The sequence below is a fragment of the Microcaecilia unicolor genome, chromosome 9, assembly GCF_901765095.1.
Source record: "Microcaecilia unicolor chromosome 9, aMicUni1.1, whole genome shotgun sequence".
Lineage (NCBI taxonomy): Eukaryota > Metazoa > Chordata > Amphibia > Gymnophiona > Siphonopidae > Microcaecilia > Microcaecilia unicolor.
This window is the reverse complement of record NC_044039.1, coordinates 146265149-146291023: the sequence shown is the minus strand read 5'-3', so window position 1 is coordinate 146291023 and position 25875 is coordinate 146265149. Positions and strand designations below refer to the sequence as shown.

General features: G+C 47.5%; 1 protein-coding gene across 1 annotated transcript in view; it reads right to left on the bottom strand.

The window, feature by feature from the left end:
- The window catches only part of INO80 (INO80 complex ATPase subunit), a 462811-nt gene that overhangs the window by 179801 nt on the left and 257135 nt on the right, over positions 1-25875 (bottom strand). Inside the window, exons 21-24 of the mRNA XM_030213886.1 lie at positions 13334-13467; positions 12648-12715; positions 5364-5457; positions 4269-4449 (exon numbers count right to left, since the gene is read on the bottom strand). Of these exons, the coding sequence (XP_030069746.1) occupies positions 4269-4449; positions 5364-5457; positions 12648-12715; positions 13334-13467 (477 nt within the window). The remainder of the gene's footprint in view (positions 1-4268; positions 4450-5363; positions 5458-12647; positions 12716-13333; positions 13468-25875) is intronic.

Sequence of the window (25875 nt, the reverse complement as noted above, 5' to 3'; positions counted from 1 at the left end):
TTAATGCGTCACATGGACAGGTCTAAAGAGTATTGGTCACAAAACTACCTAAGAGGGGGGAATATAATAGAGGAGGGGGGGGGGTAATAGTTGGAAACATGTTAGTTGAATGAGAAGTTCTAATCTCTGTACAATGATATAGTGTGGATACTGTTATGTTTCTAATGGAAAATAATACAATAAATTTGAAAAAAAAATTTACTACTCTGTAACTTTATTGCGTGCCCCCTAGTCCTAGTATTTTTGGAAAGAGTAAACAAGCGATTCACATCTACCTGTTCCACTCTATTTTAGAGACCTCTATCATATTTCCCCTTAGCCATCCTTTCTTCAAGCCAAGAGCCCTAACTGTTTTAGCCTTTCCTCATAGGGAAGTCGTCCCATCCCTTTTATCATTTTCGTCGCCCTTCTCTGTACATTTTCTAATTCTGCTTTTTATTTTGAGATGCGGTGACCAGAATTGCACACAGTATTCGAGATGCGGTACCACAGTGTAGCAATACAAAGGCATTTTTATTTTCCGTTCCTTTCCTAATAATACCTAACATTCTATTTGCTTTCTTAGCCGCCGCCGCACACTGAGCAGAGTATTTCAATGTATCATCAACAATAATACCTAGATCCCTTTCCTGGTCGGTGACTCCTACTTCCAGTGTTTTGGGTCCTAGGCTTGATGGAATGTTAATGGACTGGAAACAGGACCAACCTAAGAGTATCTGACGTTCCAGGGTGAAATTTCAGCTATACAATACTCCTCCCTCCAAGTACTCTTCATCTCTCTTTCCCCCCCCTCCCCCCCAAGGTGGCCACCATCTCCCCTTCTCCCCCTCAAGGTGGCCACCATTTCTCCTTCCTCACCTCTAGGTGGCCACCATCTCCCTTAAGTGTCCAGAATCTACCTCCTGTTCACTACTATTACTGTGCCTGCTGCTGCCACCACCACCGCTGCCATATTACCTCCACCCATGCGGAGACTGCAGAAATTCAGCATGTTACAGGGCCTTAAATATAGGCTCATACTGCCATATCCCCCCTTCTCCTGATGCAAACCCTCTTGATACAGCCTGCTCCCTCTGACTGGAAACTTGCAGCAGGGCTTGATGCTGAAAGGCTCCATGCGGCACCGACAGAATTAAAGTGTTGTTGGAATCACACTGCCACCCTCAAATTCTGCACCCAAGTTCCAGCCTCTTTAAAATTGCCAGGGTGGAGACAGAGGTTTGTCATATCTTCATTTGTACATTCTGAGAAATGTAATGGGCCACCAGAACAGGTGACTCTCTCAGGGTGTTTATTGGGTGCAGGATGGCAGAGTTTTACCTATTATGAGGAACCTCTGGTGAGATGAAAGAAAGTGATAAGAGTTTCTAGAAAAATTTCTGTAAAATGTTTCTTCAGGTTGTCCCTCCAAGGTTTTCATATACCCCTTGGAATTCATAGAACTCGGTAAATAAGAAATACCATCACACTACCTTGGTTCCAGGGCTGATAGGATGGACTTCTTTGTAATCTAAAAAGGATACAGCAGAATATTTCCCAGATGGATAATGGGTAATGCATTTAATATACCACCTTTCTGTGGTACAACCAAAGCAGTTACATATTAAATACAGATACTTTTGTCTGTCCCCAGTAGGTTCACAATCAAAATTTTTGTACCTGGAGGCAATTGAGAGTTAGCTGACTTACCCAGGGTCACAAGCAGCCACAGTGGGAATCAAACCCAGTTCACCTGGTTCATAGCCCACTGCACTAACCATTAGACTAGTCCTCCATACCTCCTCCAAGAGGATTCCCATACCCATTCAGATGGTGCAAGAGAGCACAGGAAGTGGTAGGAAATGAGCAAAGGGTCAGTGGGTCCTAAGTTGGCATAGAGCTTTTGCAAGCAAACCTAGGAAAGCACTACAGGCAAAACTGAAGTGGCCTGGAGCACAGCAGCAGTGTCCTGCAAAAGTGTTTGTATGAGTTGCAACAGCAAGTGTTACCTGGTTCAGTAATTGGTAGAAGATTTGCACTGGCTGCTTTTTATTAAAGGACTAGTAAAAAAAGCCCCGTTTCTGATGCAAATGAAACGGGGGGCTAGCAAGGTTTTCTTCTGTGTGCATGTGGGAGTGTGTGTGTCCCTGCCCTCTGCCCTCTCTCCCCTCCCCCCTCTGAGTCCTTCACTGCTTTGCTGTGTTTTCCTTCACTGACTGTTTGTGTTACAGAGAGGGTGGGGCAGACACTCATGGGGAAACCGGATATCTCTCCCCCTTCACACTTCCGGCTGGAGGCTTCATAGAACGTTGGTGTTGCCTTTTATATAGAGAGATGGGTATGGGGCAATGATCAAAGCCCTTTGTGGAAAAGAAAAACTTTGGACAGTCCCAGGTCCTCTTGTGCCCTTTAGCTGGGGCTGTGGAGAGATATTACTGTCTGTTTAAGGCCTCCCTGTTTCTGCTTGGACTGGGTCTTATGAAGTGTGTTTAACTGCCCTTGAGGCAGTGGAGGGACCTCCTGGCTGGCAGTCCTTCTGTTTGGGGGTCAGGCCCTACACGGTACTTAATTCAACGGACGGGCAGAAAGTCAGCATGCCGGGGGAGGGATGAAATGGAGGGGCAGCTGTGTTTCTTGGTGCTATGGCTATTCTCAGTTTGGTGATCCTCCAAACAGACCTTAAGGCTGTTGCTAGGAGACAATGAAATCTGCAACCTTTATTATATTGTTGTTAATCCCTGCAGATATCTCATGTGACTCCTTTAAGAGGGAGGTGGCAGATTTCTGCTTTCAAGCCCCAACAAGTGCCTAAGTGTTGCCTGCTGGAGTGGAGAATGGAGCTCTGATGCCATTTTCATTGAGAATGTCATTCTTTATTATTTTACCTTATTTATTTTTGTTGTGGAGATAATGTGTCCAAGTAGACTGGCAAGACTTATCTGTGCCCTTCTCCTCCTTTGCCAACTCCAGACTTTGTTCCTTTTATGTTGCTGCACTGCATGCCTGGAATACACTTCTGAATCAATACATTAAACCATCTGTGGCTGTACTCAAATCTAAGCTAAAGGGCCACCTTTTTGAAGCTAATTTTAACACTCTAACCCCTATTCAACTGTTCAGTACCCCTGTTTTAACCATGCCCACAATAAATAACTTCCTAATCCCTTACTTGTCCCATTTGTGCCTAGATTAGATTGTAAACTCTGTTGAGCAGATAGTCTCATACATGTTTGGTGTACAGCACGGCATTCCTCCAGTAGTGTTGTAGAAATGATTAGTAGTAATAAGATTGAGGAAAGAGAGAGAGACTGTTGCCAGTGCAGAAACAGCCATACATGGTCAGAAGGCCCTCATTTTAATTTTGATACTGTGATCAAATGTCTCCTCAAATCAATAAAGAACTGAGAAAAAAACTAAGTAAACAGCAGTAAAATCACAGAGAATGCCTGCTTCAATTATGAAACCACTCCTGACCTCTCTTCAGTTAAAGTCATATAGTGAAACACTGCTTCCAGCAGAGACCATGCATATACATGGAGTGGCGAAGTGGCCTAGTAGGGAGTGGAGGAGTGGCCTAGTGGTTAGAGCACTGGTCTTGCAATCCAGAGGTGGCCGGCTCAAACCAGACTGCTGCTCCTTGTGATCTTGGGCAAGTCACTTAACCCTCCATTCCTCAGGTACAAACTTAGATTGTGAGCCCTCCTGGGACAGAGAAATATCCAGCGTACCTGAATGTAACTCACCTTGACCTACTACTAAAAAAGGTGTGAGCAAAATGGAAATAAAATAAATAAATGAACCTAATCTCAGGTGTACAATTAATACCCATTACTATAAGACTTCATTGTACAAATCTTTCCACTCGAAGCAATATCTAGTACAGCCAGATAAATTTGTCTGCCTAAGGGCAGCAGCACAGATGGTTGTTTTAAATTTACCATATATGTTTTGTGGAATTAGATTAAACCACAGTCAGCTGCAACTTTAGTTGGGTTAGCTGAGACTGAATATCCAAAGATAAGCAGCTACTCTGCTGCTCTTAAACAAATGCAGGCTTACCAACATTCTTAAGTGAATCTTTAAAACAAAGGGAAAATGAATTATACACCACCATCTAGTATTCTGAGCAGCTTCTATACACACCAACCTTCTATTCTGTGAAGAGCTAGTAAATACAGTGCATCTTAACACTACTATTCCTACAAGACCACTGTACTAGATGCATAAGGCAAGTTCTGGACATGGGAATAATATCAGCCTGAAAAAGGGTATTAAAAACAGTAACATACCTGCAACTCAGCACAACTTTGAATGTTGGGAAATGACAGTGGAGAATTGATCCACAACAGTAAATCCTTGTTCTTCAGATATGAAGACTGTTCCTGACTCTCCCCCTGATGCAGCTCAGTCCAGGAGCGCAGGTGATGGAGCCTGTAGGAGGCTTTCAGAGACAGGAAAAGAGCTAACCATCTGAAACAGACCACAGCAGACAGGCTTATTTGCTGCTTTTTGGGGCTACAGTATCATACTGTTCTTTCAATATGTCACATTCACAAATTGGACCTTAGACATTTTCTTATGTTTGCTTCACAACTGGTTCCAAAGAGAGTAACTCAGAAATCAGTAGTGTCAAACGTGCCCTGCCAAAAAAACTTTTCAATCCGAACTTTGGCTCTTTATAAAGCTGCTCCACATGGAAGGGCCGATTACTCAAAGCATGCTGCGCGATTCCTGGCAGATGATCACATTTGGCACCTAAAAAGCATTCATGTTCCAACTGTTGCCAGAGGTAGGGAAAAGCAAATAAGTAGCAAAAACATTTTGTAGTAGATACTAGTATTTTACTACAAAAATGGAAAGTGTAAAGGCTTAACACATGTGACTTTGGTGTTTTAACACATGAGGAGGTGGAACAGCAATGATATGCACACTGAAGCAACATGATTCTCAACAGGATGAACCAGTCTGCTGAGCCACCACTTAGTCTGATAACCTATAGTGAACCAGTTGGAAACAAAATACCATCTACTGAGATGCAAGAACATAGTTATATAGCTCCCATTTCTACTAAAAAGATTAAAAGCAGCTGAGAGTCTAGAAATTACAAGTAATATTTGAAGCAAGAAGCAGCAAAAAATCATCCACTTTTGTTTTTAACAGGTTTTCAAATTCTCACACTATTACCTCTTCCAGTGTGCCATTCACTCAGTGTACATCCTTGACCAGTTCTTTGCTCAAAGGGAGCACCAGAGACAAAGTTGGAAAGAATGGAATAATGCAGTGAGAATCTCTGGAAAACCCTCCAATTTAAAAACCTTGAAAGAGAGCTTCCTTGAAACTATACACATTATTTCTATTAACAGAGTAGTGCTGATTAACCTCACCTTGCCAAATGGCCCTGGAGCATGAGGTTAGCCATTTCTGCTGGGGATACATCTATGAAGCGCAGGAAGGAGAAGCAGCTTTCTTTATGAGTATCTGAAATATAAAAATGACAGAAAATAACGAGCTGGTAGAAACCTCTGGGAAGCAGCATGTTAGATTTTACCAAACCGACATTCCATGAATGTGTGTTAGTATGGCACACCAGGTACAAATGAAAGTTCCAGGGTTAAGGATAGGCTCCCTCTTCATTATAGAAAGCTGACCTCTAGAAGTCAATTACCAAACTAAAAGCTTTGTTCTGGCATTACTAGACTGACTTCACTCAACACTATGAGTAAAAGGAAATCAGCTGTAAAGGTAAAACTTCCAGCAAAACAAACAGCTGTGCAACAAAGAAAACATCAAATTGCTCATTCAACTGCAACTGGGTAAGCAGAATTGCTTACCTATAACACTAGTGACATCGCCCAATGGCACCAAATTCAGATTTACTCCATTAAAAAAAAAAAAGAAAAAACATTAGGTGGCTTTTCTGAGCAGTACAGGATCCCCCACCTTTGTGATAACTGTTAGACCCTTCAGTTGGTACCAGAGCTTATCGCAGGGGTATGGTGGGAGGGTTTATGTGACCAACTTACCTGCTGTCCACACCATCACTGGTAAGCAACTCCACTTTCTTCATGAATAAGCAGGATGTGTCAGCCACACATTGGTGACTTCCAAGCTCAAGATTGCAAATGTACGAGTTTTGGATTTTTCTTTATTTACAGCTTACTTATTTTATTATAAACTAGTAAAAAAGGCCCGTTTCGTTACGAAATGAAATGGGCGCTAGCAAGGCAATCCCCCACCCTCCCTCACTGTCTCGCTCTGTCCCCTCTGAGTTCCAGACACCCCTCCCACCCTCCCTCCCAGTTCAAAGCCACCCTCTCTCCCAGTTCAAGGCCTGCCTCCCTCCTTCCCTCCGAGTTCAAGGCCTCCCAGCCTCCCACCCACCCATTTCAAGGCCCCCTCACACCGAGTTCCAGACTCCCCCTCTCTCCGATTTCAACACCCCCCCTGCCCGACGAAAACACTCCCCCGCCGCCGTCACGTAACTATGCTGACGGGGGACCCCAACCCCCGACAGCCAAAGTTCTGTTTTCATCTGTGCCGGCGTGTTGCTTGCTGAATGATCATCTGTTGAAGTTTCTGTGTGTGCGTCTGATGTCAGACACATGTACAGAAACTTGAACAGCTGATCATTCATGAAGCAATGCCCCGGCGCAGCCGAGAAGAGAACTTCGGCTGTCGGGGTCCCCCGTCAACACAGTTACGTGACGACGGTGGGGGAGTGTTTTCGTCTGGAATGGGGGGGGGGGGTCGCGGCAGGGGGGGTCCAGGGGTCCATAATGCGGAGGGGGTGGGGTGTTGAAATTGGAGGGAGGGCGGAGTCTGGAACTCGGTGGGCGGGGCATGAGGGGCACACGTCATGATGGTGCCTAGCAGACCATAGGAGCCATGGTCCCAGGCAGGACAGAACATTGGAGGTGAGTATTATATATACATCCATGCATGCTGTGCCTATATGAACAAAGCTGTCTGGAGTATGACAGTTTTCAATAAGAAACTGTATTTAGGAATTATGAAAGAATGAACAACCTGATATAAGGAATAGTGTTGTCAAACACTAATCACTGGGAAGAGCATGCATTGCTATGGACTGAATTAACTGAATGCTGATGATCAGAATGCATAAAATTGGCAAAACAAATGGCACAAATATAAATAAACAAATAAATGAAATGCAACACTCAAGGTGAGGTCGCATCATGGAGCAACATGGAGGCATTATAGTATTCTTGGTCTTATTTACCATCCCTTTTCTAGTAACTCCTAGCATCGTGTTTGCTTTTTTGGCCATTGCCGCACACTGGGCATAAGATTTCAGTGTATTATCTACAATGACATCTAGATCTTTTTCTTGGGTGCTGATCCCCAAAGGTGGACCCTATGATTTGGATTATTCTTCCCAATGCACATCACTTTGCATTTGTCTACATTAAATTTCAACTGCAATTTGGATGCCCAGTCTTCTAATTTCCTATAGTCTTCCTGCAATTTTTCAGTCCACATGTGTTTTAACAACCTTGAATAGTTTTTGTGTGATCTGCAAATTTAATCACCTCACTTGTCATTCCGATTTCCAGATCATTTATAAATATGTTAAATAGCACTGGTCCCAGTACAGATTCCTGCTGCATTACACTATTCACCCTCCTCCATTGACAGAAATTGCCAATTTAACCCTACCTGTTTTCTGTCCAATAACCAATTCCTAATCCACAACAGAACACTGCCTTCTATCCCATGACTCTAATTTTCTCAGGAGGAACTTTGTCAAAAGCTTTCTGAAAATCAAGATCCAAGATAGCACCACACACCTGACGCATGTTGAGTCTCTCCTTTCTTCTGAATTGAGTTGACAGTGATGCCGAAGTGTAGGGGAAAGTCAGCGGCTGAAACCTCATTGTGACCCCCCTCCCCTTACAGGCTACTGGCTCTATCTAATCTTTCATGATGAGGCCAAGAGTTCCAATTCAGTTGGGAGGAAGCCTACTTGAGACGCCCAAGGTTGGTGGAGACCCAGTGGCATTCTTAGGGCTAGATGTTACCTTGAGCTCCGACTTTAGAGCTCCTCCCCCACAACTGCATACCAGTAATTCGCCGCTGTCGGTGTTAGACGCCACTGCAAGGAAGTATAGTGGAGTCCCAACGCCATGAGGCGCTGGACCAGCCAACGTCGGACAAGGGATTACCGGGTGTTCCGGGTCCCTAAGTTGATGTAGTGGGTCCTTCATTTGTTGTGAATGAGCTGATTACTGCAGTCAATGAGCAGGAAGTAACTTTTAAAGCTCAAGAATTGGTACCCTCTCCACAATGTCCTTCTTTCTTGTGTGCTAAGCCATCTGAGGTGACTTTGAATAGCTTATGGGCTGTAATTGCAAACTTGGGTAAGGAACTGTATCCCCAGGTTCAAAAATTGGAGCAAAGATTTTCTTTTTATGAGAAAAGACTGGAAACTGTTGATTCTGAGGTTAAGCAATTAAAGGAGCAGGTTGGAAAACAGGAGAAGGATTTGGACAATATTCAGAAGATACAGGGAACTATAATAAATGATATAACTGATCTTCATAGGAAGACAGAAACACTTGAAAATACCGCAAGAACTAATAATTTGAATTTTTTAAAACTTTTCCAAGGTCTTTTCTTTTTCCCTCAGAGAAATGCTTAAACGGTACATTAAGGAAGTTTTTGATGGCCTGGAAGATTATATTCCTTTGTTTTCTCAAGAATACTACCTCCCAGTAAAATCTGTGGAGGGTCAAAAAAATCTGGATCAAGATAATTTACCTTTGGACGTTTCAGATATTTTAGAGACTTCGGACACTGAAACTGCGATACCTTCAACTTTGCTTGTTACAGTCACTCTTGCACCACATAAAAATTGGCTGATGAAAATGTTCTTTAAAAATAGTGATAAAACCTCTCTCGGTTTTAAAATCCAGATCTTTCCGGATGTATCAAGAGAAACTCAAAAGAGACATCGATAGTTTCCATTGCTTAAACAAGGAGTCCTTCAGATTGGTGCTACATTTTATTTACGTTATCCATGTAAATGTATAGTTAGGTACCAATGTATATATATATACATATATATATATTTTTTTTTTAAACCTTCTCATCTCACTGATTTTCTTGCAGGGAAACAGATCATAGGGGTTTGATTGTTCACTTGTGATATGCTTTAAATTTGAGAAAAGGAATTCTGTAACAACTCAAGTAATTAATTCTTTGTAATTAATTCTTTTTGGTAAAATACTCCACTTTATGTAAGCTTGAATCTAGTATTGTGGACTTGAGTGATGTTTTCCTAGTTAAAATAAGTTGTAAGATAATCAATCTTTTTTTTTTTTCCTTTTTATATTTGGATAGCTACACTTTTCTGCAAGCCACTTACTTGGTTGTAAGATTAAAATATGATAAATTAAAAAAAAAAAGCTTTCTGAAAATCTCTAAAAGGGGAGGGGAACTGGCAATAATATTTTCTACTTCTCAGAAGATTACTGAACTTCCTCAATCCCTTCCATATCCTGACATGTTGCCTGATAAAATTTAATTTATTTATTTAAGTAAGTACATTTCTAAATTGATGCACTTCTATCCCTCTGTTTTTTTTTTTTATTGCCTTCCTTCTTTAACTGCCCATGATTGGGACCTTTGTTATCAGGCTCTTGCAGATCTGTCAGTTCAATATTCAGACCTTTTAATAGTAGAGGATTTTAATATTCATGTTGATGTGCCACACGATCCACATTCTTCTCATTTTTATTTTCTCTCTCCTCTCTGATTTGTCTCTTCAACAATAGATTTCCTATCCAACACATCAGGCTGGTCACATTCTGGACCTTACCTCACCATCTTCATCATCTTTTTCTGTACAACCTATTCCTAGGTCCGATCACTTCTTGGTTTCATTTTTTCTTACTTTATCTGGTTTATGTTCTGTTTTCTCCCTCCCTTCTTGATTTATCAATTTTACCTTCTTTTGACCTATTTCCCTTTGCATTTTGATTCTTTATCATTTCCTTAACAAGCTTTAGCCTGCAACACTGCACTTTCTACAGTTTGACGAGATAGCTCCTTTAAAAAGGTTACTAGGGTTAGGTCAGTTAAGCAATCATGGTATCATAGCAACTTGTGGCTCCTCAAGTGTCAATAAAAGCGATGCTGCAAAAAAATTTGATACCGATTTGCTTCTCTGTTGCAGCAGGCATCAAAGCTTTAATTACCATCTCAAGAAAGCTAAGCAATCATATTTCTCCACTAAAATTCTTAGGGCTGTTCACCTGGCAAGGGAATTTCATTCTATTTTCAAGTCTTTAGCTTCTCATAATTCTTCCACCTCCAACTCTGATTCACTTCCTTCGGCTAATTCATGGGCAGACTTTTATGTTGAGAAATTTCAGCTATTATGCCAACCATTTTTGTCTATGAATCTTTCCCTTGTAGGTACTCAGGATCTTCTGTCTCCCACTTCATCAGATGACGTTTTGTCTGCTTCTTGGTCTACATTTCAGCAATCTTTGGTCTCACTAGGTAAGAAAATTTCCTCTACACATGCAACTACTTTCCAATTACACCCACTTCCTTCCTCTTGGATTAAATTGCCTAATGTAAATCTCATTCCTTTTTTGCTTACTGTAGTTAATACTAGTTTGTCGTCTGAACAAGTTCCCGATTCTTGGAAAGTTGTTTCAGTTCGACCAATCCTGAAAAAGACCTCGTTAGACCTGTCTCTAACACTTCACTATCGCTCAGTATTCAATTTCACCTCAAAGGTAGTCGAGAAAGTGGTCTTTTTACAGCTCAGTCAGTTCATTGATTTTCGGACAGCATGTAGCACAGAGAGTATTTTGACAACAGTCCTTAGTAAAGTATATTCCTTACTTGATCAACATTATGTAACCCTAGCCGTTTCCCTCGACTTGTCGGCAGCATTTGACCTGGTTGACTATGCACATCTATTATCCCGATTGTAATCACTAGGTGTCTCTAACACTGCTCTTGCCTGATTCAGGTCATTTCTTTCAGGGCGCGCCTTTCAGGTCATCCTTAATAAAGATATATCACTACCCTGTGGAGTTGCACAGGGCTTGGATCCTCTTACCCCTTCTATTTAACATTTTTATTAGCTCTTTTGCCACTATTATTCAATATCCTTTCATATTTACACAGATGATATCCTGTTGCTATACAAAACTGAACCAAATCGCCTTGATTTATTTCCACTTCAGGCGTTGTCTGCTGCAATAGCCCAATGGCTCTTAGATTATCATCTTGTCTTAAATAGTGAGAAGACAGTAGTCTGCTGGCTAACAGTTCATTTAACACCCCCAAGATGTTTTCGTTATTTGATGTTCAGATTAGTCCAGTACGCAATTTCCATTTTGCATCTCACGTTTGAACCACAGGTTATCATCATCATCATCATGGTGGACTAGATTTTTTTCTTCTTCTTTTTAGACAGCTTTGAACAGTGCATCCCTTTTTCACTGTAGGCACCTTTCATTCATTGATCTTAGCATTATTTATGACCAGGTTGGACTATTGTAATGTCATCTATGCTGGGATCTCACGAGCCTTAATTAAAAGGCTCCAGACTATGGTCACTTGACTATTAGCATTTGCTATACCGCCTTTGCTGACTTAGCAGAACAAAACAGTTTCCATAAATTAAAATCAGAAGAAATAGAAAACTACAAAATTCATATAGGAAAGAACAGAAACACCATTCATACAAGTTAAGACAGAAATTAGAAACATGACCAAAAGCAAGGAAAAGGGGTAAGGAGGAAGGAAGGATAAGGTACTCCTGAAATGAGGAAGGTCTGAAAGGCAGCCTTTTAGTGGGAACTAACGCCCACGTGAAAAGCCAAGTTTTTAAAGTTGCTTTAAATTTGTCATAGTTCATCCTGAATCTCCTTTGGAAGCAAGTTCCAGCTGAAATGAGCTGCAAAAAAGAAGGAACAATGAATTGTGGATTCCTTGCTGATCTTTTATGTTATCTCCATAGGATGAACCATGTTACACTTTCTTTAAAAAGCTATCATTGGTTGCTGGTTGAATTTTATATAAAGTTCAAGGTTCTTCTTGCATATCGAGCCTTTTACCAAGGTACAACATCCTACCTGTTTGGCTCTGACTACCCCATATTACCGAACCTGAGAATTAAGATCCTTAAATGAAAATGGTATGGTCTTACCAAGTCCCCACAGAGCCCAAATGGAGAGCACTCGCCACAGTGCTTTCGTTTTTCTATCCCCATTCCTGTGGAACTCCCTGCCTCTTTATCTGAGAAGTGAAATCTCATTAAAGAGATTCAAGGTAGTATTAAAAGGCCTGGCTTTTTGAGCAAGCCTACTCCATATGTCTGGTTTGACAGCTTTACTTCTGAGGCATACAAAGGAAAACATTTAATCTATCTCTTTTGGTATGCATGTGTTTTTTCCTGTCATTTAATATATAATAACTTTAACTGACTTACCATTAGAAAAAAACTTTTACTGGATAGTCACAGACAATCTAAATTACAACACTATAAAATAAGGTAAAAGGCATCAATCACTGCTGATGAGACATACAAAATGTTCTCCAGAGACTGGTTTATGCCAATGTCCCATGTAGTTATTGCCTTCTGTTGACTCTGTCCCCAAATGTTATGCAAGTTACTAGAAGCTTACCCCTCCGGTGGAAAAGAGACTGCTGGATGTGGTCTGGGGCAAAAGGAGACAGCAGAATCCGCAACCACCTGGAAAGACAAAAGCAATAAAAAGGCTAGGAGTAAGAAAAAACAGAACTTACTGTATTTTTTTGCAGCATTTCCCTTTTATTTTTTTATGCACAGGAAAGCACAATGGACACAGAGGAGTTGTAGGAGGAATGTAATTTCCAGGCTGCATGTGCTAAATTAAACTACTACATAGATTCAATTTTAAAAAGCAGACATGTTTACTTAGCACATGCCAGAGAGTCTCAGGAGAATGTTATATATACTGCTTGATGTTTTGCCAGGAACCTTAACAAAGCTTGGAAAACTCATGGATTTGAACCCAAGAATATGGATCTTATATTGTTTTCAAGGCTCATTTACCAGAGGCACAAGAATTAAGATAGTATACCCAGTTCTGGTCAAGCTGTCAATGTAGAGCTCCTAAGAAAATATCTTTTTGCTAACTAGGAAAAACAGATTAGGTCAAATACCTGTTATCAACTGGATGCTACAAGCACACAAAAACATAGTGACTTTTCCAAGATTCCTGAATAAGAGCAAGAGGGAATTCTGAGCACTGATACAGGCCCTTTTTTCCTCAAATCAGGGTTCTAACTGCTAGGTTATTTTTAAACCTCAAAACAGAAGCTCACTCACCTGTTCCTTGAGTAGCTGAACACTGCAATCTGTCCATGTCGATAGATGAACTTTGACATCTGATAAGGCTTTAGTGAGATGTAAAATGGAGACCATGTCTCTTGTCGCTCAAAGAGCTCAGAGTGATTACAGACCTCAGGGAAGAGAGGAGAGAGTTGGGTAAATCAAATATACTGGAGATCTCATATTTAGGTAAATGCTCACATGTATCTGACATTTAACATGAAAAGATAACTCAGATTCAAGAAAATGAAGATACATACCTGTAGCAGGTATTCTCAGAGGACCGCAGGATGAATATCATCACATATAGGTCGTCCTCCGCGATGGCCCCAGGACACCGGAACTCTTTAGTAAAATCTAGAAGTTTGTAGAACGCTCTGTAGCGCAGACACGAGCGCACCGCGCATGCGCAAATGGCTTCCTGCTGGTGACGCAAGCGTGCCCTCATCAGTTAAATGAATAGCAAAAACAGGAATGGAACAACTCCAAAGGGGAGGAGAGTGGGTTGTGACGATATTCAGCCTGCTGTCCTCGGAGAATACCTGCTAGAGGTATGTACCTTTTCTCCCGAGCACAAGCAGGCTGAAATATCATCACATATGGGGTATCCCTAGCCCCAGGCTCACTCAAAACAACGAACATTGGTCAATTGGGCCTCGCAACGGTGAGGACATAACTGAGATTGACTTGAAAGAAACAGGACTAAGTGAGAGTGCAGCCTGGAACAGAACAAAAATGGGCCTAGGAGAGTGGAGTTGGATTCTAAACCCCAAACAGATTCTGCAGCACCGACTGCCCAAACCGACTGTCGCATTGGGTATCCTGCTGAAGGCAGTAGTGAGATGTGAATGTGTGTACTGATGACCATGTTGCAGCCTTGCAAATCTCTTCAATAGAGGCTGACTTTAAGTGAGCCACTGAAGCAGCCATAGCTCTAACATTATGAGCCGTGAAATGGCCCTCTAAAGTCAGCCCAGCTTGGGCATAAGTGAAGGAAATGCAATCTGCTAGCCAACTGGAGATGGTGTGTTTTCCGATGGCAACTCGCATCCTGTTGGGATTAAAAGAAACAGCTGGACGGACTGTTGATAGGGCTTTGTCCGCTCCACGTAAAAGGCCAATGCTCTCTTACAGTCCAAGGTATGCAACTTGTCCTCACCAGGGCGGGTATGTGGACGGGGAAAAAATGTTGGCAAGACAACTGACTGGTTCAGATGGAACTCCGACACCACCTTCAGCAAGAACTTAGGGTGAGTGCGGAGGACTACTCTGTTATGGTGAAACTTGATATACGGAGCATGCACTACCAGGGCTTGGAGCTCACTGACTCTACGAGCTGAAGTAACAGCCACCAAGAAAATACCTTCCAGGTCAAGTACCTCAGATGGCAGGAATTCAGTGGCTCAAAAGGAGCTTTCATCAGCTGGGTGAGAACGACATTGAGATCCCATGACACCAGCGGAGGTTTGACAAGGTGCTTTGACAAAAGCAAACCTCTCATGAAGCGAACAACTAAAGGCTGTCCAGAGATAGGCTGACCTTCTACACGTTGATGGTAAGCACTAATTGCACTAAGGTGAACTCTTACGGATTTGATCTTGAGGCCAGACTCTGATAAGTGTAGAAGGTATTCAAGCAGGGTCCGTGTAGGACAAAAAAAGGGATCTAGGGCCTTGCTGTCACACCAGACGGCAAACCTCCTCCATTAAAAAGAATAACACTTTTTCGTGGAATCTTTCCTGGAAGCAAGGAAAACACGTGAGACACCCTCCGAAAGGCCTAAAGAGGCCACTTCTAAGTTCTCAACATCCAGGCCGTGAGAACCAGAGACTGGAGGTTGGGATGTAGAAGCGACCCCTCGTTCTGAGTAATGAGGGTCGGAAAACAGTCCAACCTCAACGGTTCTTCGGAAGACAACTCCAGAAGAGGAAACCATATCTGACGGGGTCAGAAAGGCGCAATCAGAATCATGGTTCCGCGGTCTTGCCTGAGTTTCAGCAGAGTTTTCCCTACTAGAAGTATGGGAGGATATGCATATAGAAGGCCTGTCCCCCAATGTAGGAGAAAGGCATCTGATGCTAGTCTGTCGTGGGCCTGAAATCTGGAACAGAACTGAGGGACTTCGTGATTGATCTGAGTGGCAAAAAGATCCACCGAGGGGGTGCCCCACACTCGGAAGATCTTGCGGACAACGTCCATGTTCAGTGGCTTCTCGTGAGGTTGCATTATCCTGCTCAGTCTGTCGGCCAGACTGTTGTTTACGCCTGCCAGATAGGTGGCTTGGAGAAACGTGCCGTGGTGGTGAGCCCAAAGCCACATTCTGACGGCGAGATCCGGTGCCCCCTGCTTGTTGGTGTAATACACAGCAATCTGATTGTCTGTCTGAATTAGAATAATTTGATTGGACAGCCGATCTCTGAAAGCCTTGAGAGCGTTCCAGATCGCTCGTAATTCCAGGAAGTTGATCTGAAAATCCTTCTTCTGAAAGGACCAAGCTCCTTGAGTGTGAAGTCCATCTACATGAGCTCTCCACACCAGGAGGGATGCATCTGTCATCGGCACTTTTTGTGGCTGAGGAATTTGGAATGGACGTCCCAAGATCAGATTGGATCGAATGGTCCACCAATGAAAGGAAGTGCAAAAGTCGGTGGAGAGAAGGATACATACTCTAGATCCCCTGTGGCTTGGCACCACTGGGAAGCTAGGGTCCATTGAGCTGATCTCATATGTAGACGTGCCATGGGAGTCACATGAACTGTGGAGGCCATGTGCCCTAAAAGTCTCAACATCTGCCGAGATGTGATCTGTTGAGACATCTGAGCCAAGGACACTGGGGTCAGAAGATTGTCTGCCCTTGCCTAGGGAAGATAAGCTTGAGACATCCTTATGGCCAACAGAGCTACAATGAACTCCAATTTCTGCACTGGAACAAGGTGGGACTTGGGATAATTGATTACAAACCCCAGTAGCTCCAGCAGCTGAATAGTCATCTGCATGGACTGTAGAGCTTCTGCCTCCGATGTGTTCTTCACCAGCCAATTGTCGAGATAAGGGAACACATGCACTCCCAGTCTGCGTAGCAATGCTGTGACAACCGCCAAGCACTTTGTGAAGACCCTGGGCGCAGATGCGAGGCCAAAGGGCAGTAAACAATATTGAAAGTGCTGAGTTCCCAGCCGAAATCGAAGGTACCTCCTGTGAGCTGGGAGCACCGAGATGTGAGTATAGGCATCCTTTAAGTCCAGAGAGCATAGCCAATCGTTTTCCTGAATCATGGGAAGAAGGGTGCCCAGGGAAACCATCCCAAACTTTTCTCGGACTAGATAATTGTTCAGGCCCCTTAGGTCTAGGATGGGACGCATCCCCCGTTTTCTTTTGCACAAGGAAGTACCTGGAATAGAATCCCAGTCCTTCTTCCCCTGGTGGAACGGGTTCAACCACATTGGCCTTTAGGAGGGCGGAGAGTTCCTCTGCAAGTACCTGCTTGTGCTGGGAGCTGAACGATTGAGCTCCCGGTGGGCAATATTGAGGCTTGGATGTCAGACTGAGTGCGTATCCTAACCGGAGTATTTGAAGAACCCACTTGTCAGAGGTTATAAGAGGCCACCTTTGGTGAAAAAATATCAACCTCCCCCTGACAGGCAAGTTGCCCGGTACGGACACTTTTACTGCGGCTATGCTGCACTGGAGCCAGTCAAAAGCCCATCCCTTGCTTTTGCAGGGGAGCCCTAGGGGCCTTAGGCGCAAGGCGTTGACGAGAACGTGCATGCTGGGACTGAGCCTGAACTGGCTGCCGAGAGGCAGGCGTGTACCTACGCCTATTAGAGGAATAGAGAGCACTCCTCCTCCCTCCAAAAAACCTCCTGGATGAGGAGGTAGTAGCAGAAGACGTCCGGCGGGAGAGAGAATCCATGGCATCATGATGCTTTTTCATCTGATCAACCATATCCTCTACTTTCTCTCTGAAGAGATTATCCCCCCAGCAAGGAACATCCACCATTCGCTGCTGGGTCTTGTGATTGATCCAGGTCAGAGACACGCAGCCATGAGAGTCTGCGCATCACTATACCTTGAGCAGCTACAGGGGATGCTACATCAAAAGTGTCATAAGACCCCCTGGCCAGGAATTTACGACACGCCTTCTGCTGCCTGACCACCTGGTGAAAAGTTTCAGCAAGCTCCGCAGGAAGTTCTTCAACTAAACCGGACTGTTGCCTCACCAAGTTCCGCAAGTGAATGCTTGTGTAGAGCTGGTATGTCTGGATCTTGGTGGCGAGCATAGCAGCCTGATAAGTACTTCTCCCAAAAGAATCCTAGACTCTCTGCCTGGGGGCGCCGAGGCATAGTCTCTAGGCAGAGTCCACCACCATGGAATCGTGAGGAAGTTGGGCCTTCACCATCACAGGCTCTCCATGGACTCTGTATTGGGACTAGGACTTCTTGGGGACCACTGCGTTAGAGAGAGGGCAAGACCAATTCCACATCATCACTTCCCTAAGTATACTGTTAAGGGGGACCGTTGCAATCTCTGCAGGTGGAGAAGGATAATCCAGGACCTCGAGCATCTCAGCCCTGGGCTCATCCACAACCTCCATGGGAAATGGAATGTCCTTAGACATTTCCCGTACAAAGGATGAAAAAGAGACATCCTGACTTCAATCGGCAGAGTAGGATCAGAGGGCAGCCCGGAGTCTTCCTCTGAAAAATACCTGGGGTCTTCCTCTTCTCCCCATGAGCGCTCCTCTTCAGTATCGGACAAAAGATCCCTCAGAGCAGCCCGAACCCGAGCCTGCCTCGACTTAGAGGATCGACGACCTCGTGGAGGATGTCGAGAAGTCAACCCCTGCCTGGACTCCGGTGAAGCTTCCTCCACCGACGTTGAGGGAGAGTCGACCCGGGTGGCAACTGGCTCCGGTACCGCAAGCTGCAACGAGGGCGGGGACCTCCTCACAGGTGATGGCCCAGACGCCTCCTCTACAGTCGGTACAGGAGACGCAAGCACCCCCGACACCGAGGCAGACTGACGAAGCAACCCTTCCAGAAGCTCTGAAAGAAGGGCCCGGAGACGCTCATCGAGAGCTTACATCGGAAAAGGCTGTGGGGCCGGTGCAGGTGCCAGAATCTGCTGGGGTTCGGGAGCCAGTAGCAGGCTGTCAGACGACCGACGCATTGGCGCCTCCTGAATGGAGGGTGAGCGGTCCTCCCGGTGCCGACGCTTCTCGGGTGCAGACTCTCTCGGCTCCAAGGAGCTCCCGGTACCGTGCATGGAGGGAGATCGATGATGGTGCTTCTTAGCCTTCGCTCGACGCCTGTCATAGACACTCCTCGGTACCGAAGAGGAGGATGTAGAATCCTCACGCCTCCTCGGGGCCGGGTCCGACGAAGGTCGATCCCGGGGGGCCTGCATAGCAGTAGGCCTCGAGATGGGTGGAGACCCACTCGATGCCTCACTGCTCCCAGCTCGATGCGGTCTTTCAGCAGCCATTACCTGAACTCCCGATGTCGATGCTTCCCTCGACGCCGACGCCCTCGGTACCCAAGTTGATGCAGACGTCGAAGGACCAGACCGATCTGAAAAAAGCCTCGCACGCTGAGCCTCTCGAGCTACTTGGGTCTGTTTCTTCATCAATTTGCAGAGCTTACACGTAATAGGCAAATAGTCGGGCCCAAGACACTGGAGACACCACGCGTGGGGGTTGGTACCTGAAATGGTCCGGTTGCACCAAGTACAACGTTTGAACTGCCGCTGGGTGTCCTCGATGACATGAAGGGAAAAATGGCAGTCGCGAAATCAAAAGGCTCAATCGTGGCAAGGAAAAGGGCACAAAAAAAGGGGGAAAAACAGCCCGACCGAGCAGCCTAAAAGACGGCTGCGTCAAAAAAACAAGGAAACTTTAAAGTGGAAAGAAAAACTAAGAATTAAAGGGGAAAACTTTTATTTTTATATATATATTTTGACAACGGGGAAGAAAAAAAGAAGTAAAAAGAGAATTGGCGAAAAAGGGTATGATACATACCTGTAGCAGTTGTTCTCCGAGGACAGCAGGCTGATTGTTCTCACGACTGGGTGACGTCCGCGGCAGCCCCCACCAACCGGAAAGAAGCTTCGCGGGACGGTCGGCACGCAGGGCACGCCCACCGCGCATGCGCGGCCGTCTTCCCGCCCGTGCGCGACCGCTCCCGCCAGTTGAATGACTAGCAAAAAGATGAAACACACAACTCCAAAGGGGAGGAGGGAGGGTAGGTGAGAACAATCAGCCTGCTGTCCTCGGAGAACAACTGCTACAGGTATGTATCATACCCTTTCTCCGAGGACAAGCAGGCTGCTTGTTCTCACGACTGGGGTATCCCTAGCTCTCAGGCTCACTCAAAACAATAACCCAGGTCAATTGAACCTCGCAACGGCGAGGGTACAACAGAAATTGACCTACGAAGAACAACTAACTGAGAGTGCAGCCTGACCAGAATAAATTCGGGTCCTGGAGGGTGGAGTTGGATTTACACCCCAAACAGATTCTGCAGCACCGACTGCCCGAACCGACTGTCGCGTCGGGTATCCTGCTGGAGGCAGTAATGAGATGTGAATGTGTGGACAGATGACCACGTCGCAGCCTTGCAGATCTCTTCAATAGTGGCTGACTTCAAGTGGGCCACCGACGCTGCCATGGCTCTGACACTATGAGCCGTGACATGACCCTCAAGAGTCAGCCCAGCCTGGGCGTAAGTGAAGGAAATGCAATCTGCTAGCCAATTGGAGATGGTGCGTTTCCCGACAGCGACCCCTAGCCTGTTAGGGTCGAAAGAAATAAACAATTGGGCGGACTGTCTGTAGGGCTGTGTCCGCTCCAAGTAGAAGGCCAATGCTCTCTTGCAGTCCAATGTGTGGAACTGACGTTCAGCAGGGCGGGTATGCGGCCTGGGGAAGAATGTTGGCAAGACAATTGACTGGTTAAGATGGAACTCCGACACCACCTTCGGCAGGAACTTTGGGTGGGTGCGGAGCACTACTCTGTTGTGATGAAATTTGGTATATGGAGCATGAGCTACTAGGGCTTGAAGCTCACTGACCCTACGAGCTGAAGTAACTGCCACCAAGAAAATGACCTTCCAGGTCAAGTACTTCAGATGGCAGGTATTCAGTGGCTCAAAAGGAGGTTTCATCAGCTGGGTGAGGACGACGTTGAGATCCCATGACACAGTAGGAGGCTTGATAGGGGGCTTTGACAAAAGCAAGCCTCTCATGAATCGAACGACTAAAGGCTCTCCAGAGATGGCTTTACCCTCCACACGATAATGGTAAGCACTAATCGCACTAAGGTGATTCCTTACTGAGTTGGTCTTGAGGCCAGACTCTGATAAGTACAGAAGGTATTCAAGCAGGTTCTGTGCAGGGCAAGAGCGAGGTTCTAGGGCCTTGCTCTCACACCAAACGACAAACCTCCTCCACTTGAAAAAGTAACTCTTTTTAGTGGAATCCTTCCTAGAGGCAAGCAAGACCCGGGAGACACCCTCAGACAGACCCAACGCAGCGAAGTCTACGCCCTCAACATCCAGGCCGTGAGAGCCAGGGATTGAAGGTTGGGGTGCAGCAACGCTCCGTCGTTCTGCGAGATGAGAGTCGGAAAACACTCCAATCTCCACGGTTCTTCTGAGGACAACTCCAGAAGAAGAGGGAACCAGATCTGACGGGGCCAAAAGGGCGCTATCAGGATCATGGTGCCGCGGTCTTGCTTGAGCTTCAGTAAGGTCTTCCCCACCAAAGGTATGGGAGGATAAGCATACATGAGGCCGGTCCCCCAATGAAGGAGAAAGGCATCTGACGCTAGCCTGCCGTGTGTCTGGAACAGAACAGAGGCAGCTTGTGGTTGGTCTGAGAGGCGAAAAGATCCACCGAGGGGGTGCCCCACTCCCGGAAGATCTTGCGTACCACTCTGGAATGGAGCGACCACTCGTGCGGTTGCATGACTCTGCTCAGTCTGTCGGCCAGACTGTTGTATACGCCTGCCAGGTATGTGGCTTGGAGGAGCATGCCGAACCGGCACGCCCAACGCCACATCCCGACGGCTTCCTGACACAGGGGGCGAGATCCGGTGCCCCCCTGCTTGTTGACGTAATACATTGCAACCTGATTGTCTGTCCGAATTTGGATAATTTGGTAGGACAGCCGATCTCTGAAAGCCTTCAGTGCGTTCCAGATCGCTCGGAGCTCCAGGAGGTTGATCTGTAGATCCTTTTCCTGGAGGGACCACAGACCCTGGGTGTGAAGCCCATCGACGTGAGCTCCCCACCCCAGGCGAGATGCATCCGTCGTCAGCACTTTCGAAGGCTGCGGAATTTGGAATGGACGTCCCAGGGTCAAATTGGTCCGGATGGTCCACCAGAGCAGTGAAGTGCGGCAACTGGTGGAGAGGCGGATGACATCTTCTAGATTCCCGGTGGCTTGGAACCACTGGGAAGCTAGGGTCCATTGAGCAGATCTCATGTGAAGACGAGCCATGGGAGTCACATGAACTGTGGAGGCCATATGACCCAGAAGTCTCAACATCTGCCGAGCTGTGACCTGCTGAGACGCTCTGGTCTGCGAAGCCAGGGCCAGGAGATTGGTGGCCCGCGCTTCGGGAAGGTAGGCCTGAGCCGTCTGGGTATTCAGCAGCGCTCCTATGAATTCCAGAGACTGGGATGGCTGGAGATGGGACTTTGGGTAATTTATCACAAACCCCAGCAGCTCCAGAAGTTGAATAGTGCACTGCATGGACCGGAGGGCTCCCGCCTCCGAGGTGTTCTTGACCAGCCAATCGTCGAGATATGGGAACACGTGCACTCCCAGCCTGCGTAGGTACGCCGCCACCACCACGAGGCACTTCGTAAACACTCGTGGGGCGGAGGCGAGCCCAAAGGGCAGCACACAATACTGAAAGTGCCGTGCGCCCAGGCGGAATCTGAGATACTGTCTGTGAGCTGGCAGTATCGGGATGTGAGTATATGCATCCTTTAAATCCAGGGAACATAGCCAATCGTTTTTCTGAATCATTGGCAGAAGGGTGCCCAAGGAAAACATCCTGAACTTTTCTTTGACCAGGAATTTGTTCAGGCCTCTCAGGTCTAGGATGGGACGCATCCCCCCTGTTTTCTTTTCCACAAGGAAGTACCTGGAATAGAATCCCTGCCCTTCCTGCCCGGGTGGTACGGGCTCGACCGCATTGGCGCTGAGAAGGGCGGAGAGTTCCTCTGCAAGTACCTGCTTGTGATGGGAGCTGAAGGATTGAGCTCCCGGAGGACAATTTGGAGGCAGGGAGGCCAAATTCAGGGCGTATCCGCACCGCACTATTTGGAGAACCCACCGGTCGGAGGTTATGAGAGGCCACCTTTGGTGAAAAAATTTTAACCTCCCCCCGACCGGCAGATCGTCCGGTACGGACACTTTGAGGGCGGCTATGTTCCCGTGGATCCAGTCAAAAGCCCGTCCCTGGCTTTTGCTGTGGAGGCGCAGGGGGCTGCTTAGGCGCACGCTGTTGACGGGAACGAGCGCGCTGGGGCTGTCCCTGTGCCTGACGAGGCCTTCGGGCCGGCTGGTTGTACCTACGCTTTGCAAAAGAATAGGGTGTAGCCTGCCGGGCCCGGGAAAAACGTCCACCTGCTGAGGTGGATGCTGAAGGCGCCCGGTGGGAGAGCTTGTCGAGAGCGGTTTCCCGCTGATGCAGTTGGTCCACCATCTGCTCGACCTTCTCACCAAAAATGTTATCCCCCCGGCAAGGGACGTCAGCCAGTCTCTGCTGGGTGCGGTTGTCCAGGTCAGAGGCACGCAGCCATGAGAGCCTGCGCATCACTATACCTTGGGCCGCAGCACGAGATGCCACGTCACAGGTGTCAAAAATACCCCTGGACAGGAACTTTCTGCACGCCTTCAGCTGCCTGACCACCTCCTGATAAGGCCTGGACTGCTCCGGCGGGAGCTTCTCGACCAGGTCCGCCAGTTGTTGCACATAGGTCCGCATGTGAATGCTCATATAGAGCAGGTATGACTGGATGCGGGTCACGAGCATGGAGGATTGGTAGGCCTTCCTCCCAAACGAGTCCAGAGTGCGAGACTCCCGCCCCGGGTGCGCCGAGGCGGTATCCCTCGAACTCCGTGCCCTCTTGAGAGCAGAATCCACGACCGCCGAGTCATGGGGCAATTGGGGCCGCATGAGCTCTGGGTCAGAGTGGATCCTGTACTGGGACTCTGCTTTCTTGGGAATGGTGGGGTTAGTTAATGGTCGCACCCAGTTCCGGAGCAGCGTCTCCTTCAGGACATTGTGCAGCGGCACCGTGGAGGACTCTCTAGGTGGTGATGGATAGTCGAGGACCTCGAGCATCTCGGCCCTCGGCTCTTCCACAGAGACCACGGGGAAGGGAATGCTGATAGACATATCCCGCACAAAGGAGGCAAAGGAGAGACTCTCAGGAGGTGAGAGCTTCCTCTCCGGTGAAGGCGTGGGGTCCGAGGGAAGGCCCGTAGACTCCTCTGAGGAGAAATATCTAGGGTCCTCCTCTTCCCCCCACGAGTCCTCATCCTCGGTATCGGACATTAGCTCATGTAGCTGAGTCCTGTACCGGGCCCGGCTCGACGTCGAGGCACCGAGGTCTCGGTGTCGTCGAGCGGTGGACTCCCGCGCCGGCGGGGACGGAGCTCCCTCCATCGACGCCGGCGGGGACTCCACCTGCGTGGCAGTCGAGACCGGCACCGCAAGCGGCGGCGGTGTCGACAGCCCCGGCGCCGGGCTAGAGCTCGCCAGCGCCACAGTCATCGGCGCCGAGGGCGCAAGCACCCCCGGCGCCGGCACAGCCTGGCGCATCAGCCCTTCCAGGATCCCCGGAAGGATGGCTCTGAGGCACTCGTCCAGGCCCGCTGCCGGGAAAGGCGGTGGGGCCGGTAAGGGTGTCGGTGCCGGAAGCTGCTGGGAGCCAGGAGACGGCACCGAGGTGCCGGAACCCCGACGCGTCGGTACCTCCACAACCGACGGAGACCTCTCCTCTCGACGATGACGCTTCGGCGTCGACTCCTCTTCGGGATGCACCGAGGGCGTCCGGTGACGACGCTTCTTATCCTTTTTTCGATGCACGTCACCGGCGCCGGAGGGCATGGAGGAGGAGGAGGTCGATCCCCCTCGGTCTCGAGGCACCGGGTCAGACAGGGGTCGGTCCCGTGGCTCACGAGCTGAGGGAGTGACCGGGGCCGACTGCCCACGCGGCCTCTCAACCCCACTCTCACCGGCGGACCGGCGGGCCAACGGGACCTGTTCTCCTGGGGTCGCTGCCATCGGTGCCGATGTCTCGGGCATCGATACCGGTACCGAAGAACCGGCCTTCGATACCGATGCCGTCGAGGTCGACGTCGAGGGGCCGGCGCAAGTTCCAAAAAGACGGTCCCGCAGAACTTGCCTCGCAACCTGAGTCCGTTTCCGGAGACCGAGACACAGAGCACACGACTTGAGATTGTGCTCCGGCCCGAGGCACTGGAGGCACCAAGCGTGGGTGTCGGTCTGCGAGATTGGCCGGCCGCAGCGACCACACTTTTTAAATCCACTCGGGACCTTCGAGGAGATCGACGGAAAAATCGCGTCGGCGAAGTCAAAGTCGTCAATGGTGGCTAAAATCAGACCACGAAAAAATAAACGACCGAGCGACCATTAGGCCGCAATGTGGCGTCCCCGCTGGAAGCGAGGGAAAAGGGGAGCGCGTGCTCCGCACGCGCAGAGATTTTTTTTTTTTTTTTTTTTTTTAAAAACAAGAAAAAAGGAAAACCGAACGGTAATCCGAAGCGAAGCGACGATCCGCGTAAACGCGGTCGAAAAATCCGGCGGCTGAAACAGAGAGAGTGGCAGAAGCACAACTCTCTCCAGTCGCGGAAAAAAAGGAACTGGCGGGAGCGGTCGCGCACGGGCGGGAAGACGGCCGCGCATGCGCGGTGGGCGTGCCCTGCGTGCCGACCGTCCCGCGAAGCTTCTTTCCGGTTGGTGGGGCTGCCGCGGACGTCACCCAGTCGTGAGAACAATCAGCCTGCTTGTCCTCGGAGAAACACCGAACTCTGGTCTCCCGAGGCAAATGACGGAACGCTGGTAACACAACCTTCCTCGATCACGGAAAAAAGAGAACTGATGAGGGCACGCTTGTGTCGCCAGCGGGAAGCCGCTCGGGTCCACGCGATGAAGCGTTCTACAAACTTCTAGATTTTATTAAAGAGTTCCGGTCTCCTGGGGCCGTCGCGGAGGATTACCCATGTGAGATGACATTTTTGCCTGCTTGTCCTCGGAGAATTTTGGTTATCTGCTCAAGTAATTGTGTGGCTGAATAAATCTTTCTGCCTAATCTTTTCCTCTAGACAGATCATTAATCCTCCAAACACCCTGAAAGATTATACCCGTTACAATCAAGTCTAAAACAACACAACCAAATCCATTTTTATCCCACTGTGCTAGATAGGGAAGCTGGCTATCTGTATAGTGAATGAATAGGTCACAGATTTCCAGAATATTCTGACTGGATTTTGAACTTCAGGG